General features: G+C 35.9%; 1 protein-coding gene across 9 annotated transcripts in view; it reads left to right on the top strand.

The window, feature by feature from the left end:
* The window catches only part of KDM4C (lysine demethylase 4C), a 506,879-nt gene that overhangs the window by 247,956 nt on the left and 242,767 nt on the right, over positions 1-16,156 (top strand). Inside the window, exon 10 of one of the 9 annotated variants that reach the window (XM_073228556.1) lies at positions 1,803-15,199. The exons of the other annotated variants lie outside the window; for them this stretch is intronic. Within the exon in view, the coding sequence (XP_073084657.1) occupies positions 1,803-1,814 (12 nt within the window). The 3' untranslated portion in view covers positions 1,815-15,199. Of the gene's footprint in view, positions 1-1,802; positions 15,200-16,156 lie in introns of those variants that run through there. 9 annotated transcript variants of the gene reach the window in all.

The raw sequence follows: 16,156 nt of genomic DNA, 5'->3' as shown, positions 1-16,156 counted from the left end.
ACTTAGAGGTTTATTTATCAGTCTTATGTAATTCTGGATGGTTTTTACTTCTCCAGAATTCATGGTTTTGTAAATTTTGGAAAGAGGGAAAGTCTGAGGAAAGAAGAAAGATGGTTAAATTGTTTTTTAAATATAAGCATTTCTTTTCCAGATATAACAATAATAATAAAATGATAGTTCTTTCATTGAGGTTAACTTACTCATGTTTCACTTAATGGAATACATAAACCTGTTATTCAAAGTAAAATTGTATTGTATTTTTCAGTTCTGGCATTGGTTTGTTTCATTCTTATGTCAGGCTCAGTGATGTTACATTTTTATTATTCCTTAAAGGGTGTTGATGTTAAATTTATTTATACCTCATTACATTTACTATAGTTTCTTAGAACTAACTATAGGGTGGGTATTGTAAATTGATACATAGGCATCAGTGTGTTTTTAAAGAGTGAGTGTTCTTTGATGTTTGAAAAATTAATCATGTTTGTAAGAGTATGTTTGAATGATCAACAAGTGATTCCCACCATTTCCTGGCATTATATATATATATATATATATATATATATATATATATATATATATATATATATATATGTATATATATATACACACACACACACACACACACACACACACACACACACACACACATACATACATATAAAAACTTGGCAGAGGAAATAATTGACAGAGATTTAGGCTTTATCCTGTGGATAGAAAGCACATTTCTTGTAACTGTTATATGTGCTGGACATCTAGAAATAACAATTCTTAACCTGTGTATCATTTGAGCTTCAAGTCTGAACAATTGCTACCCATCATTGTCACTACTCTGGAAAGCTTGATGAGTACAACTTTTAAAAACCTTTTTGAGAATCATGGCAATTCTCAGTTCCACCCCCACAAAAATATAGACTAATACTAGAGGACTAATATTAATGCAAACAAATACTTGAATTTGAAAGACTTAAAATCATCCTTAAAATATAAGACAGAAATATTCTTTAAAATAATTTCAGTTTTAAAATTTCATAATTATATTGAAATAATGGGAAAAAGCATAATTGGCACTTAAATACTTTTTTGATTTCTATTGTGTATTTTGCTAGCATCATATCTGAGCCAAATATTCATCTTTTCCAGGCACATATATATCCATACATCATTAGCTGCCTTGTACCATTTCCTTCCCCAGAAACTAATTATTTTGTTATCACTAATTTTTCTTTGGCACTCTTCATTGGGCAAGCTTTGTGTAATAGCCTGTTACTTGATTTTGAAACCTCAAAATACTCATCCTATTCAAACTGATTCTCTCCTGCCGAAGAGAAGGTGTCTCTTTCCAAACTGAGGTGTGTGTGCTCACTGTTCTTCCTCACCCCATTTCCCTTGTCTTCACGCTGTCTGTCCACAGGCGCCCCCAGGCCCACCTCAGAATGGTCTTCAGCTCTGCAGCTGTCCTGTAAGTGTTCAGCAGCAGTGGACTGGCAGGTTTTTCTCCTCAGATGGCACTTGTTATCTTTTCACAGAAATTAGATTGCTGCCTTGTATGTATTTGCTATTCAGGGCATAATTTAAAAATTTAACCCTCATTAAAACTTTTTTTCCCATATTGTTAGTTTAATTATATACTATTATGATGTAGCGAGGATCAAAGTGCTTTTCGCTCTTCCATTGAAGAGCTATGGTCAATAATTCTTCAGCCTTGATAAAAAAGCTAATCTAGTGAGGATGGAAATGTAGATTTTCTTCTTTCTTTGATGAATGGTGTCATCAACAGCTAAGAAAATGTGTTTCTATTTTAGATGAGACTATGACTGATGAAGACTGAATGATGAAGACTGAAGTTACTGTATTTCTGTGAATTTTATCCTAAAATATATTTTGGGTGTACTTTCCTGTTCTGTGGACAGATCCCTAAAGAAGGATCCTTATTCTTTTTAAGAAGTTTTAAATTAGGATATGTAAAATTCTGCTATTTTGGTATAGCATGGGTCCCTTATAGGATACTGGATACATTTTCTTTATTCCATTTGCAATTTTTATTATTTGAAATATATTTTGTTCTGTTTTGTGATAGTTAATTTGGCATCTGCTTTTGCCTGTAAAATTGTCTTTCCTGTTGTTTTCCAGAATGATTTTTCACTGCTTCCTATGACATACTAGGACATTTAAATGATTATTTTCCTAAAACACTAACAGTTAGAAGCAAATGTACTATAACCCTAATAATGTGAAACAAATTTGTTATGAGGTTATTAATGGGACCTATTCATGGAACTGTAGAACATAGAAACTTAAACTATAGTATGTTTCAAGGCACAGTAATCTAATTTTGATTCCCCTGCTGGGTGTTATCAGGAGAGCAGAGCATTCTTGTAGTCAAGAGAGAAGAGAGAGGGAGAAATGGAATAACTTGCTTGTTATCAGATTTGTCATCAATATCCTCACACTTGTCTTGGTGATAGCAGAGCCAGAAATGGCTGTCTACTTCTTGCCATGGTCATCCTCAACCTGAAACCTTAGCAGATTTACCTGCGAAGCCCAGGAATTGGTACTTAGAAGTCTGCAGGCTGTGACCAAGTATGTGCAACCACAGTATTGCTCAGTGTTCTAGAAATGTTTGTATTATGTTAATTGCCAAGATTTAAATAGCAGGAGATTTCAAATAAAAATCTGGAGATTCTCTTGAAAGCTGGGATGATTTGAAAACATCAAATTTGGCTGGACAAACAGAGGCTGGCTTTTTCAGATTGTGTGAGTTCTCTCCAGTTCCCCAGTGCTCAGCTTGTCCTTCTCCAGTCAGACACAGAGGTGCTTTGGGCTCTAATGCCACCTGTTCCCGCCCAGTTATTTTTGGACACCTGGACTTCTACATGCATTCATGTCACCTGTCTGGGTGTGTGACTGTTTGAATTTGTTTACTTCCAATTTCATTGCTCCTTTGATCAATTAGAAAGTTAAATATGTTATTTTTGAGTCTCTTATTTGAAAACTGTTTGTGTTTGGGTCTTGTGATAGTCATCAATTAGGATCAAACTAGAAAAGCTTCTTTTGAACACCTGTGTGCATAAGATAGCTGATTAATAAAGCTTTGCAAGTTTCAGGTAAACTAAGTAGTGATGAAAATTCTAAAACACTGATTATTTTTCCTTAGAATCTCTGAAAGGAGAATGCCTCATAATATATCCCAGGCTGTAAAGTTGAATGCTCACGTGCATACACAGGAGCTTGTTCTCTTTGCCTTCATGCTGCAAGTTGGATTTGTCTTCCTGACTTGCACACTGACCCTCTTCCTGAGCCCTCATCGTCTGGCAGTGGGGCTCACAGCTCAGGGCAGCCCTGAACCTGCATGACCTCTGCTCCTTTACAGCTCAGAGCCAAGTGACAAAGGAACCCTTTTAAAGAGATTGGGGCTACTAACTCGCAGAGCAGTTATTCTGAACATATACGCTATCATCTTCTTTAGGATAGGTTTGACCATATTGTGTTTGAGGGAAAATATAATTACCTGAAAGTTTCAGGAAAGTAGTAGAGCAATTCTTAAACTAAAATGAAACTGGTTTCTTACAAATTATCAAGTATATCCTCATATATGGTTTCCTTTTTTATTCTTTTTTTGTATGTCTGTTTTGCTGTATCTATTTTTCTCAGTTTCTAGCCCCTCAGATTACTTATTATTTTTTCCCTTGGTAATTATATCCAAAGTTAAGTAGCCACTACAACTTTTGTAATCTAGATATTAGGTATGGAATCTTATGGCTGCTCCTTTTACATAAGACAGCACCCAGTTGTTTGTTATGCGTCTTGAACTTCATAGGTATCGCTTCGGCCGCTGTCCTGGTACCAAGAAGGCATGAGCTGAGCATGAACTGTGCCATATTGTACTTTCCCTCAGTTATGATACTTACTCCTTTAGGGTCTGTGAACTAACTGCTAATTTTTCCTTTGTTTTAGCCCTGTGTATTTTATTATTAAAATGACTGTGTACTTTTGTAAATGAAGGCCTCCATCTAGTGGCCATCAACCTTTCTTTTGACAGTTTTTCCCTGATATATAATGAAGCAGAATTCAAGATGAGTAACATAGAAACACAGGGAAGAAGAATTTTCTAAAGTGCTAAGCAGTGGTTACCTCTGTGATAGAATTTCAGGAAATTTTTAATCTTTCGTGCTTATCTCTATTGTCCAATGTTGAGACAATTAAACATTTTCCTTCAATCAGAAAAAAAAATTACAGACATTTTTAGAGCATAAATATTGAAAGAAGTAAATGAATTTTCTTTAGAAATTTGTAAATGTTTTCAAATCATTATTTAAAAAAAATTTTGTGTTCCATCACCATTTAAAAATCGTACAAATAATTATCTGCACTGGTAGGAACAGTTTGGTTTCCTACTAAGGGTGTTTTTCAGTGTGGTGTGTAAAAGTATGGCCTTCTGCTATAGCAGAATCAAATGAAATGCTTGTTAAAAATGTAGATTTATGGGCCTCATTTCAGGACTCACTGAACCATACTCTTGAGAATAACTTGAGAAAAACCTGGTCTTTACAGACTCCCCAGGTGTTTCCCATACTTGCTAAAGTCTGAGATCTACTTGCCTATACTTGGCTGCCAGGCAAGCAGTGTTAAAGCTCAAACATGATTTTTTTACCTGGATTCCTGCTAATTTCCACTCATTTCTGGCTTAAGTGTAAAATGTTATAATGCATTCTTTCATGTTAGCTTAAATTTAGATATCAGATAAAACTACAAAATTTCAAAGATTGATTTTGTTGAATAATGATGTTTAAGAAGTCCTCTAAAATGAAATTATCTGCAAGCAGAGGTATTTTAAATTTACATCCTTAACATCTGAATTTATTCCCAATTCAGGAGGCCTAGGTGGTGCTAGGAAATGGTTCATGTTGAGTGACCGTTAAGCCTTTAAGTGCCTGGAAGCTAGGGTGTTAAACTCCCTTCTGCAAATTAATTTTCATTTGTGGGATTTCATGCACAACAGTGACAGAACTACACTTGTAGTCAAATAAAGTAGAATCTTTTTCCTCTTTGCAAGAAATGAAACAGTACAGCATGGAGAACTACATGCTAGGAGGGGCTCATTATTGGATTTGGGTTTGTTTGGGGTTTTCTGGGGAGGTTTCAGTGGAAGAGTGGTTTTGGTTTGGATTCGATGCTGATAGAAAGTGGGGGCAATTGTATGATCTGACATCTTAATTTTATCTATAGGGCAAGTGAACAGCAGGCTAAAGCTGTAACTGATAGCTTGTTTTTGTCTTATTCCTTTGTGATGACCAATTAGCCTTTTCTGATCTCTCTCACTTTAGTTCTCCATATATATACGTATACACAAACATACAAGGAAACTTTCTCTCCCTTTTTTTAGTTAGCTCATTTAAGTGAGCAATAAAAAACTGAATGTAATTTATTTTTTGTTCATTAGAATCAGTCCAACCTTCTTTTTATAAGTAAACAGACCATTTTTATCTGACTCTCTGATTGTGAAAATGTATATATAAATATTATTTTGGGCAGCATAATTCAAAGTGATTTGGGGATTATAAACCATTTAAAAGTAGCATTGATGTATTTTGTATTGATATTCATTTTTTTTGCCTGTTTGTTTCTTGAACTGATAATTAAGGAGAACATGGAGTCAGATTAAATTAACTTAATTTTAACAAAATAATCACCTTTTAACTAGGACTTATTTCTAAGATTAATGTGCTTATTAAATTTATAATCTGAGAATTAATCTAAAGATAGATGGATTTAATACTTCCTGGAAATAATACACATTCGATTATTTTTTCAGGTCTTAAATATGGCTTAAACATGATGTTAAGTATAGTTTGGCTTTCAATCTAAGATGCATACTGATATTGGAGATAGGGGAAATAAATTTTTACATGTTAAGTTCTTGAATCACAGGCACAAACAATCACAGTTCTGTTTGTTCTCAGAGATGTTAAATTACATTGAAAAGGAGCTTTTCCTGGTTGTGTTCATGGGGCTTGGCATTGTAAATGTACTTTATGTCGTACAAGTCAGAAGGAGGACGAGGACTATTGATAGAGTCCACAGATTTTAAGAAATTTTGTTTGATGCAGATTCTCTTGGTATTTATGGCAAAATTTACATCATTGAAATGATAATTTGATTGTGGTAAATGAATGTAACTTTATGAATTTCTTGCTGCAAGTAAAGCCCATTTATTGTTGTTGGGTGTGAGCTTATGGTGCTGCTCATACCAGGGTGCTAGTGGTTCCTGCGATTTTAGACTGAGGTAATCGGGATTGATACTTCAGATGCAACATAAATCTGTTGCGCAATCTGTATTTAGAGGAATTATACTTACATTTTAAAATTTAAAGCAATAACTTATGCAAAGTAAGGTTCACTGATATATTAATACTATATTTTAATTTTGTATTTCAAATTCATTTTTTATTATATCAGGATGTATAATACCCTTTCATAACATTTTTGCTTACCCTTTTTGGCTGCCCGTCATTGGTCTCCACTTCATATCACAGCGATTTTTTTTTGGTATTATTAATCTACAATTACATGAGGAACATTATGTTTACTAGGCTTCCTCCTACACCAAGTCCCCCTCACAAACCCCATTGCAGTCACTGAGTCACTGACCATCAGCTTAGTAAGTTGCTGTAGAGTCACTACTTGTCTTCTCTGTGTTGCACATCCTTCCCTGTGCCTCCCCCCACATTATACATGCTAATTGTTATGACCCCTTTCTTTCCCACACTCTTCTCCCTCCCTTCCCACCCATCCTCCTCAGTCCTTTCCCTTTGGTAACTGTTAGTCCATTCATGGGTTCTGTGAGTCTGCTGCTGTTTCGTTCCTTCAGTTTTTTCTTTGTTCTTGTACTCCACAGATGAATAAAATCATTTGATACTTATCTTTCTCCGCCTGGCTTATTTCACTCAGCATAATACCCTCTAGCTCCATCCACTTTGTTGCAAATGGTAGGATTTGTTTTCTTCTTATGGCTGAATAATATTCCATTGTGTACATGTACCACATCTTCTTTATCCCTTCATCTACTGATGGACACTTAGGTTGCTTCCATTTCTTGGCCAATTGTAAATAGTACTGTGATAAACATAGGGGTGGATCTGTCTTTTTCAAACTGGGCTGGTGAATTCATACGGCAAATCCCTAGAAGTGGAATTCCTGTGTCAAATGGTATTTCTATTTTGAGCTTTTTGAGGAACCTCCATACTGCTTTCCACAATGGTTGAACTAATTTACATTCCCACCAGCAGTGTAGGAGGGTTCCCCTTTCTCCACAACCTCGCCAACATTTGTTGTTTGTCTTTTGGATGGTAGTGATACTTACTGGTGTGAGGTGATATCTCATTATGGTTTTAACTTGCATTTCTCTGATGACTAGCAATGTGGAGCATCCTTTCATGTGTCTGTTGGCCATCTGAATTTCTTCTTTGAAGAACTGTCTGTTCATCTCCTCTGCCCATTTTTTAATTGGATTATTTGCTTTTTGTTTGTTGAGTTGTATGAGCTCTTTATATATTTTGGCTGTCAACCCTTTATTGGACCTGTCATTTATGAATATATTCTCCCATACTGTAGGATACCTTTTTGTTCTATTGATGGTGTCCTTTGCTGTACAGAAGCTTTTCAGCTTGATATAATCCCACTTGTTCATTTTTGCTTTTGTTTGCCTTGCCCAGGGAGATATGTTCATGAAGAAGTTGCTCATGTTTATGTCCAAGAGATTTTTGCCTATGTTTTTTTCTAAGAGTTTTATGGTTTCATGACTTATATTTAGGTCTTTGATTCATTTCAAATTTACTTTTGTGTATGGGGCTAGACAATGATCCAGTTTCATTCTCTTATATGTAGCTGTCCAGTTTTGCCAACAGCAGCTGTTGAAGAGGCTGCCATTTTCCCATTCTATGTCCATGGCTCCTTTATCATATATTAATTGACCATATATGTTTGGGTTAATGTCTGGAGGCTCTATTCTGTTCAACTGGTCTGTGGCTCTGTTCTTGTGCCAGTACCAAATTGTCTTGATTTCTGTGGCTTTGTAGTAGAGCTTGAAGTTGGGGAGTGAGATCCCCCCCACTTTATTCTTCCTTCTCAGGATTGCTTTGGCTATTTGGGATCTTTGGTGGTTCCATATGAATTTTTGAACTATTTGTTCCAGTTCGTTGAAGAATGCTGTTGGTAATTTGATAGGGATTGCATTGAATCTGTATATTGCTTTGGGCAGGATGGCCATTTTGACAATATTAATTCTTCCTAGCCAAGAGCATGGGATATGTTTCCATTTGTTAGTGTCCTCTTTAATTTCTCTTAAGAGCATCTTATAGTTTTCAGGGTATAGGTTTTTCACTTCCTTGATTAGGTTTATTCCTAGGTATTTTATTCTTTTTGCTGCAATTGTGAATGGAATTGTTTTCCTGATTTCTCTTTCTATTAGTTTATTGTTAGTGTATAGGAATGCCCCAGATTTCTGTGTATTGATTTTGTATCCTGCAACTTTGGTGAATTCTGATATTAGTTCTAGTAGTATTCGAGTGGAGTCTTTAGGGTTTTTTATGTACAATATCATCTCATCTGCAAATAGTGATAGTTTGACTTCTTTACCAATTTGGATTCCCTGTATTTCTTCGTTTTGTCTAATTGCCGTGGTTAGGACCTCCAGTACTATGTTGAATAACAGTGGGGAGAGTGGGCATCCCTGTCTTGTTGCCTATCTTAGAGGAGAAGCTTTCAGCTTCTTGCTGTTCAGTATGATGTTGGCTGTGGGTTTATCATGTATGGCCTTTATTATGTTGAGGTACTTGCCCTCTATTCCCATTTTGTTGAGAGTTTTTATCATGAATGGATGTTGAATTTTGTTGAATGCTTTTTCAGTGTCTATGGAGATAATCAGGTAGTTTTTGTCCTTCTTTTTGTTGATGTGGTGGATGATGTTAATGGATTTTCGAATGTTGTACCATCCTGGCATCCCTGAGATGAATCCCACTTGGTCATGGTGTATGATCCTCTTGATGTATTTTTGAATTCAGTTTGCTAATATTTTGTTGAGTATTTTTGCATTTATGTTCATCAGGGATATTGGTCTGTAGTTTTCTTTTTTGGTGGGGTCTTTGCCTGGTTTTGGTATTAGGGTGATGTTGGCTTCATAGAATGAGTTTGGGAGTATTCCCTCCTCTTCTATGTTTTGGAAAACCTTAAGGAGGATGGGCATTATGTCTTCTTTGTATGTCTGATTAAATTCTGTGGTAAATCCATGTGGCCTGGGGGTTTTGCTCTTGGGTCATTTTTTGATTACCACTTCAATTTCGTTGCTGCTAATTGGTCTGTTTAGATTTTCAGTTTCTTTCTTGGTCAGTCTTGGAAGGTTGTATTTTTCTAGGAAGTCCATTTCTTCTAGGTTTTCTAGCTTGTTGGCATATAGGTTTTCGTAGTATTCTCTAAGAAATCTTTGTATTTCTGTGGGGTCCGTTGTGATTATTCCTTTCTCATTTCTGATTCTGTTGATGTGTGTTGATTCTCTTTTTCGCTTAATAAGTCTGTCTAGAGGCTTATCTATTTTGTTTATTTTCTCAAAGAACCAGCTCTTGGTTTCATTGATTTTTTTCTATTGTTTTATTCTTCTCAATTTTATTTATTTCTCCCCTGATCTTTATTATGTCACTCCTTCTGCTGACTTTAGGCTTCATTTGTCCTTCTTTTTCTGATTTCAATAATTGTGACTTTAGACTATTCATTTGGGATTTTTCTTCTTTAAATATGCCTGGATCGCTATATACATTCCTTTTAAAACTGCTTTCACTGCATCCCACAGAACTTAGGGGTTTGTGTTGTTGTTGTCATTTGTCTCCAGATATTGCTTGATCTCTGTTTTAATTTGGTCGTTGATCCATTGATTATTTAGGAGAATGTTGTTAAGCCTCCTTGTGTTTGTGAACCTTTTTGTTTTCTTTGTACAATTTATTTCTACTTTTATGCCTTTGTGGTCTGAGAAGTTGGTTGGTAGAATTTCAGTCTTTTTGAATTTACTGAGGTTCTTTTTGTGGCCTAGAATGTGGTCTATTCTGGAAAATGTTCCATGTGCACTTGAGAAGAATGTGTATCCTGTTGCTTTTGTGTGTAGGGTTCTGTAGATGTCTGTTAAGTCCATCTGTTCTAGTGTGTTGTTCAGTGCCTCTGTCTCCTTACTTATTTTCTGTCTGGTGGACCTGTTCTTTTGAGTTAGTGGTGTGTTGAAGTCTTCTTGAATGAATGCATTGCATTTTATTTCGTCCTTTAATTCTGTTAGTATTTGTTTCACGTATGTTGGTGCTCCTGTATTTGGTGCATATATATATATTGAAAAAAAATTTTTTTAAGGGTATGATTGATATACACTCTTATGAAGGTTTCACATGAAAAAACAATGTGGTTACTACATTTACCCATATTATCAAGTCCTCAGCCATACCCCAATGCAGTCACTGTCCATCAGTGCAGAAAGTTGTGTGCATATATATTTTTAATGGTTATATCCTCTTGTTGGATTGACCCATTTGTCATTATGTAATGTCCTTCTTAACCCTTGTTACTTTCTTTATTTTGAAGTCTATTTTGTCTGATACAAGTACTGTAACACCTGCTTTTTTCTCCCTGTTGTTTGCATGAAATATCTTTTTTCATCCTTTCACTTTTGGTCTGTGTATGTCTTTGGGTTTGAGGGGAGTCTCTTGAATGCAGCATATAGATGGGTCTTGCTTTTTTATCCATTCTATTACTCTTTGTCTTTTGATTGGTGCATTCAGTGCATTTACATTTAGTTTGATTATTGAAAGATATGTACTTATTGCCATTGCACGCTTTAGATTCATGGTTACCAAAGGTTCAAGGTAGTTTCTTTACTATCTAAGCATCTAACTTAACTTTTTTATTAAGCTATTATAAACATAGTCTGATGATTCTTTATTTTTCTCCCTTCTTACTCCTCCTCCTCCTCCATTCTTTATATGTTAGGTGTTTTATTCTGTACTCTTTTGACTGCTTTTGTGAGTAGTTGATTTTATTTTTTGCCTTTAGTTAGTATTTGGTTGGTCTGCCTTCTTCGTTGTGATTTTATTTTCTCTGTTGACATCTATTTAGCCTTAGGAATGCTTCCATCTAGAGCAATCCCTTTAAAATATCCTGTAGCTGTGGTTTGTGGGAGGCAAATTCCCTCAACTTTTGCTTGTCTGGGAATTGTTTAATCCCTCCTTCATATTTAGTTGTATTTTTTGTGTTTTCATAAATATGTATGGTTTTGGGAGGAGATTCTGTTGCCCTACTCATGCCGCCGTCTTGGCTCCTCTCCTCCTACTTGCATTTTTATATGATGTCCTTTTGTAAATGGTTTAGAACATCAGGATAAATATGGCAATACATAACAAAATGTAACACATGATCTGAGCCATTTTCATGATTAATTGATACTTTTCTATTTTAGATGTTAGAAAATTCCTTGCCAACTTTTCTCTGTGAAATAGCTGGAATTGGCAGTAGATCTTTTTTGTTCATTTCAGCACATTTTATGAATGGATATTTATTATGAAAAACATCAAGCATCAGTCTTTCACTAAGAGTTGACAGCCAGAGTGTTCTCACTTGATTGAACTGATGGCATATAATAGTCTATTTATTTAATCACTTTTACTTGCTCAGCAGTTTTGAATCATGGTGGAGTGAAGACTCTCCCTGCTTGTATTTCTGAAGGTAAAATTGAGAGATTTAAACTTGAATTATTCTCTTTGACCTACGGTTTGGATTAACTTTGCTGTTTGCATTCATTTTCAAGAGAAACACTCAATCCTTGCAAAGCAATAATCTAATCAATCCCTTTATTTTTCAGATTGCTCTGGAGACAGTCCTCAGCTGCCTGGACTATAAGGCTTTCTTTTTTTAGAGTAAGAAATATAAAATTCATTTTGATAGCTCATTTTGAAAACAATATGTATTAAAGAGAGTAACATTTTGTTACAAATGAAAGTCTCAGTGTAAGATGTTATACAAACATTTCCCAAATCTTTGCCGATCTTTTCTTCCTGATCCTCTGATGTGGTTAAGTGAGCTTTGAGAGAATTGAGGATTTTTTTCAAATACTGTTATCAAATTAGTTCTGAGTGATAGTAAATACACTGATTTTCCTAATATACCAGTATCTCACTTCTTGCATCTTCTACCAAATTTCTTGAATGGGTGTCATATACTTACCGGTGTAGCTGCTGGAGAGTCAGCAAATCGTATTTCCCACAGAGGCCCTCCGTGCTCTTTCACTCTATTCCCAAATACTACACCTCATTCTCTACTCACACTGAACTGACCAGTGTCCCTTCTGACAGCCATTGTCTTTCTCTACTCACACTGAACTGACCAGTGTCCCTTCTGACAGCCATTGTCTCTCCCTACTCGCCATCCCATTTTCTATCAGTTAATTGATCCCACTTATCCTTCAGTGTCTACTTCAAATATCATTTGCCCTCTTCCCATGCAGTGTGACTTTCCCCTGGGATTCCATTTGAGTCTCTCTTTAGTGCTTGGTCATATAAACCTTCACAGTACATTTTCATAGTACGTTTGTTTCTGTGTTCCTACAAGAATGGGGCTCTGCTTTTATTTACCTCTCTGCTTTCTTAGAACCCTGCAGAATTCCTGCACATGTAAGCCCTCAATGTTTGTTACATTAAATAAAATTAAAGATTTTATGTGATAATGAATTATTTTCATGGCTATACTTGCCAAGTAAGATAGACAAAATATATGTGTTGTGGTCTTTAATCCCTCCTTTCAGGAGAACTTAACCTGGGGCCCACGGTGAGGCTATACTGGTCTATGTAGCCTATAAAATTGTCTGAAAAATTCTTATGTACATTCATATGTGCATTTTCATGAAGTTTGGGTCCATAGTTTTTATCAAATTGTACAAAGCAACTTTTACAAGGTTAGGGATGTCTGGTTTAAATTACTTAGCCCAAAAGAGGGAATGTCTTCTTTTAATTACTTAGCTCAAAAGAGGGAGAATCAGAGCCAGTAGCTATTGTCAGGTAGTTCTTTCAAAATTTTTGAGTTTTCAGAATTCATGTACATGCTCCCTATTTCATGGGTTTTAGAACTTGGAAAGATCAGAAAATACTTGTTCAGTTCAATTTTGGGTTAAGTAAGTTGACCAGGGACAGCGTATTGAAGAATCAAAGGCTGGTTTCTGGTCCCAGCTGCTTTGCTTCCATCTCTAGTACCTTCTGAAGTATCAGGGAATTTCTGTTGGAAGAGTGGGAACTCCTAGTTTGCTAGTGTGAGCAGTCGTGTACTCATAGAAGTTCAGTGCTAGATCCCTGGGCCTCGCCTTTGTAAACAGGTGAGTGTCCTGGGGTTTAAAGGGCAGGGTGCTGGAAGCCAGACAGTGGAAGCCTATGGACTTAACAGTGTGGCCTCATGTCTGGATGCTTCTCCTAGTTTTAGCAGAAATTCTGCTGAGAGGAGTGGACACAGAGTGCTAAGAGGATAATTTTTTGGTCAGATAAGAGATGAGTAATCAATCAGTTATTTCGGTGGGCTATAGCACCGAAAGATGCAAGGCTCTATGCATAGCTGTGTATGTCAGTAAGTTTTTGTTTTTCCTCAAAATGGAGACAAAGCTGTCTGCTGTTTTGTTTCTTGCCCTTGGTTTGTCCTTTCTTTATCATGGAGGGCAGTAGTCCCTGACTCAGGCCCCACAGACCTGAGTGTGGAGGCTCCTTCGCCAAGAGCTGAGCAGGGATGTCTTTGATCTGGATTCACTTATCATTCAGCTCACCCATTGTGTTGCTGGTAGATCTGCATGGAATTTTCACTATAGCCTTACCAAGTATGTCTCCTGAAAGGAAAGTGTGACCAGCTTGTAATTAACGGCATGATGGCTTTTAAGATTTGGCACTTGAAAAATTTTCAGCTTTCTCTTTTTTTGTTTTCTAAAATAGTTATAATCTTTTGGCTTCTTTCCACATTTACCTTACCAGCAGTACCAAATCAATTAACTCAGTTATGGGGAAAAATACTTGGTTTATATCAAAGTGTCTTATAGTTTGATATATTAACTTTAATTTCCATGGCAAGGCATTAACCTCACATGGAATATAGCAACATTCTTATCTAATACAAAATCATTTTCAACCTGTAGACTGAACAAGAGAGCACATGACGGCCAGTTTCCTTTAGCTTAGCCTGGAAATATACCAGAGGTGTGCAACTCTGACTATGCCTGGTTTCCAGTGCCCCTTTATTCTTCCAGAAATGGTGATGTGGGTGCTAATAACTCTTGTCTTTTCATTTGTCTGCCCAAAGTCAAATGCCACCTCATCTGTTTTTCTGAAATACCACTCTTTCTAAGTCAAAGATTGGCAAGTTATGGCCCTCCTAACATTTTTTTTTTTGTATTTTAAATGAGCTTTATTCTTATACATGTTATTTAGAAGTTTGTTATGTATTGTTATTTGACAAGATGGATTTTACAAGATACAAATTAATGTATGACAATTCTAACGCATAAAACAAGTATAATTCTTATGGATGGTCAATGTGCGAAAAATCTATACAGTGGATGTGGTTTGACCTTTGTTATTTTACACCAGAAATTTAGAAATAAACACCAAGCCCCAAACAGTTGCTGATGTTAGGCAGGAAAATAGGTATGAGTGGGGTGGGAAGAGAAAAAGGCCACAAAGTCCACTAAAAAGACCCAAAGTTAATCAATGAAAGCTCAGAAAGCTTGGTCTGGAATATTTGAATATTCCCCAGATAAGAGGAGGGTACCTCAGCATTGCCCATGTCTTTATTGTCTTGATCATAAAGGCCCAGCTTATTTTTTTTTATTATTTTTTTATTTTATTTTATTTTATTTTTTTATTTTTTATTTTTTGAGAGGGCATCTCTCATATTTATTGATCAAATGGTTGTTAACAACAATAAAATTCAGTATAGGGGGGTCAATGCTCAATGTACAATCATTAATCCATCTCAAGCCTAATTCTCGTCAGTCTCCAATCTTCTGAAGCATAACAAACAAGTTCTTACATGGTGAATGAATTCTTGCACAGTGAATAAATTCTTACATGGTGAACAGTACAAGGGCATTCATCACAGAAACTTTCGGTTTTGATCATGCATTATGACCTATAAACAATCAGGTCAAATATGAATATTCATTTGATTTTTGTACTTGATTTATATGTTGATCCCACATTTCTCCTATTATTATTATTATTTTTATTTTTAATAAAATGCTGAAGTGGTAGGTAGATGCAAGATAAAGGTAGAAAACATAGTTTAGTGCTGTAAGAGGGCAAATGTAGATGATCAGATGATCAGGTGTGTGCCTATGGACCAAGTATTAATCCAGGCTAGACAAGGGCAGCAAGACATCCACGGATGCAGAAGATTTCTCTCAAAGCAGGGGGGGTGAGGTTCTGAGCCTCACCTCTGTTGATCCCCAAATTCTCACCTGATGGCCCCCCTGCGACTGTGCCTGTCTTAGGTTGTTCCTCCCTTGAGGAATCTTACCCGTCTCTGGCTAACCAGTCATCTTCTGGGGCCATACAGGGAAATGTAAAGTTGGTAAGTGAGAGAGAAGCCATATTGTTTGCAAAGGTTAGCTTTTTACTTCTTTGCAGATTTATGCCCTGTGGCTTCTATGCCCAGCACTTGTCTCAAGGTATCTTTACCACCTGGAGGAATTATGATACTCGGTAAATTCGATATGAGGCACGAATTCTATTTAAGGGTTGTAATTAGGAAGGAAGAAGAAAAGCTATAGATGTAGCATATGAAGGAAACATGGGAGGATTGATTATTTCTTTGACATATCTTCTTGTAGAGTACCTTAAGTATGTATAGGTTTTAAACTACTAACTAATTTGCACACACATATTAACATAATAGGAATACGGTGACATAAACAAAGCAAATCTATAATTACCATCCATCTCCAGTGAAGCCAAGAAAACCATTTAGGCACCCTAGGCATTTGTGAAAATTTATCTATGATATGATGGATATTGTCCAACTGTACTTGAACTATCAGACAAATTAAAGCAGCTCATTTCTGGGATCTGTTCACATCCCATATGTTCTTTTAACCATAGATAGT

This window comes from Manis javanica, chromosome 2, assembly GCF_040802235.1.
Source record: "Manis javanica isolate MJ-LG chromosome 2, MJ_LKY, whole genome shotgun sequence".
Classification (NCBI taxonomy): domain Eukaryota; kingdom Metazoa; phylum Chordata; class Mammalia; order Pholidota; family Manidae; genus Manis; species Manis javanica.
The sequence above is the reverse complement of the archived record's forward strand: the minus strand, read 5'-3'. Positions and strand labels throughout refer to the sequence as shown.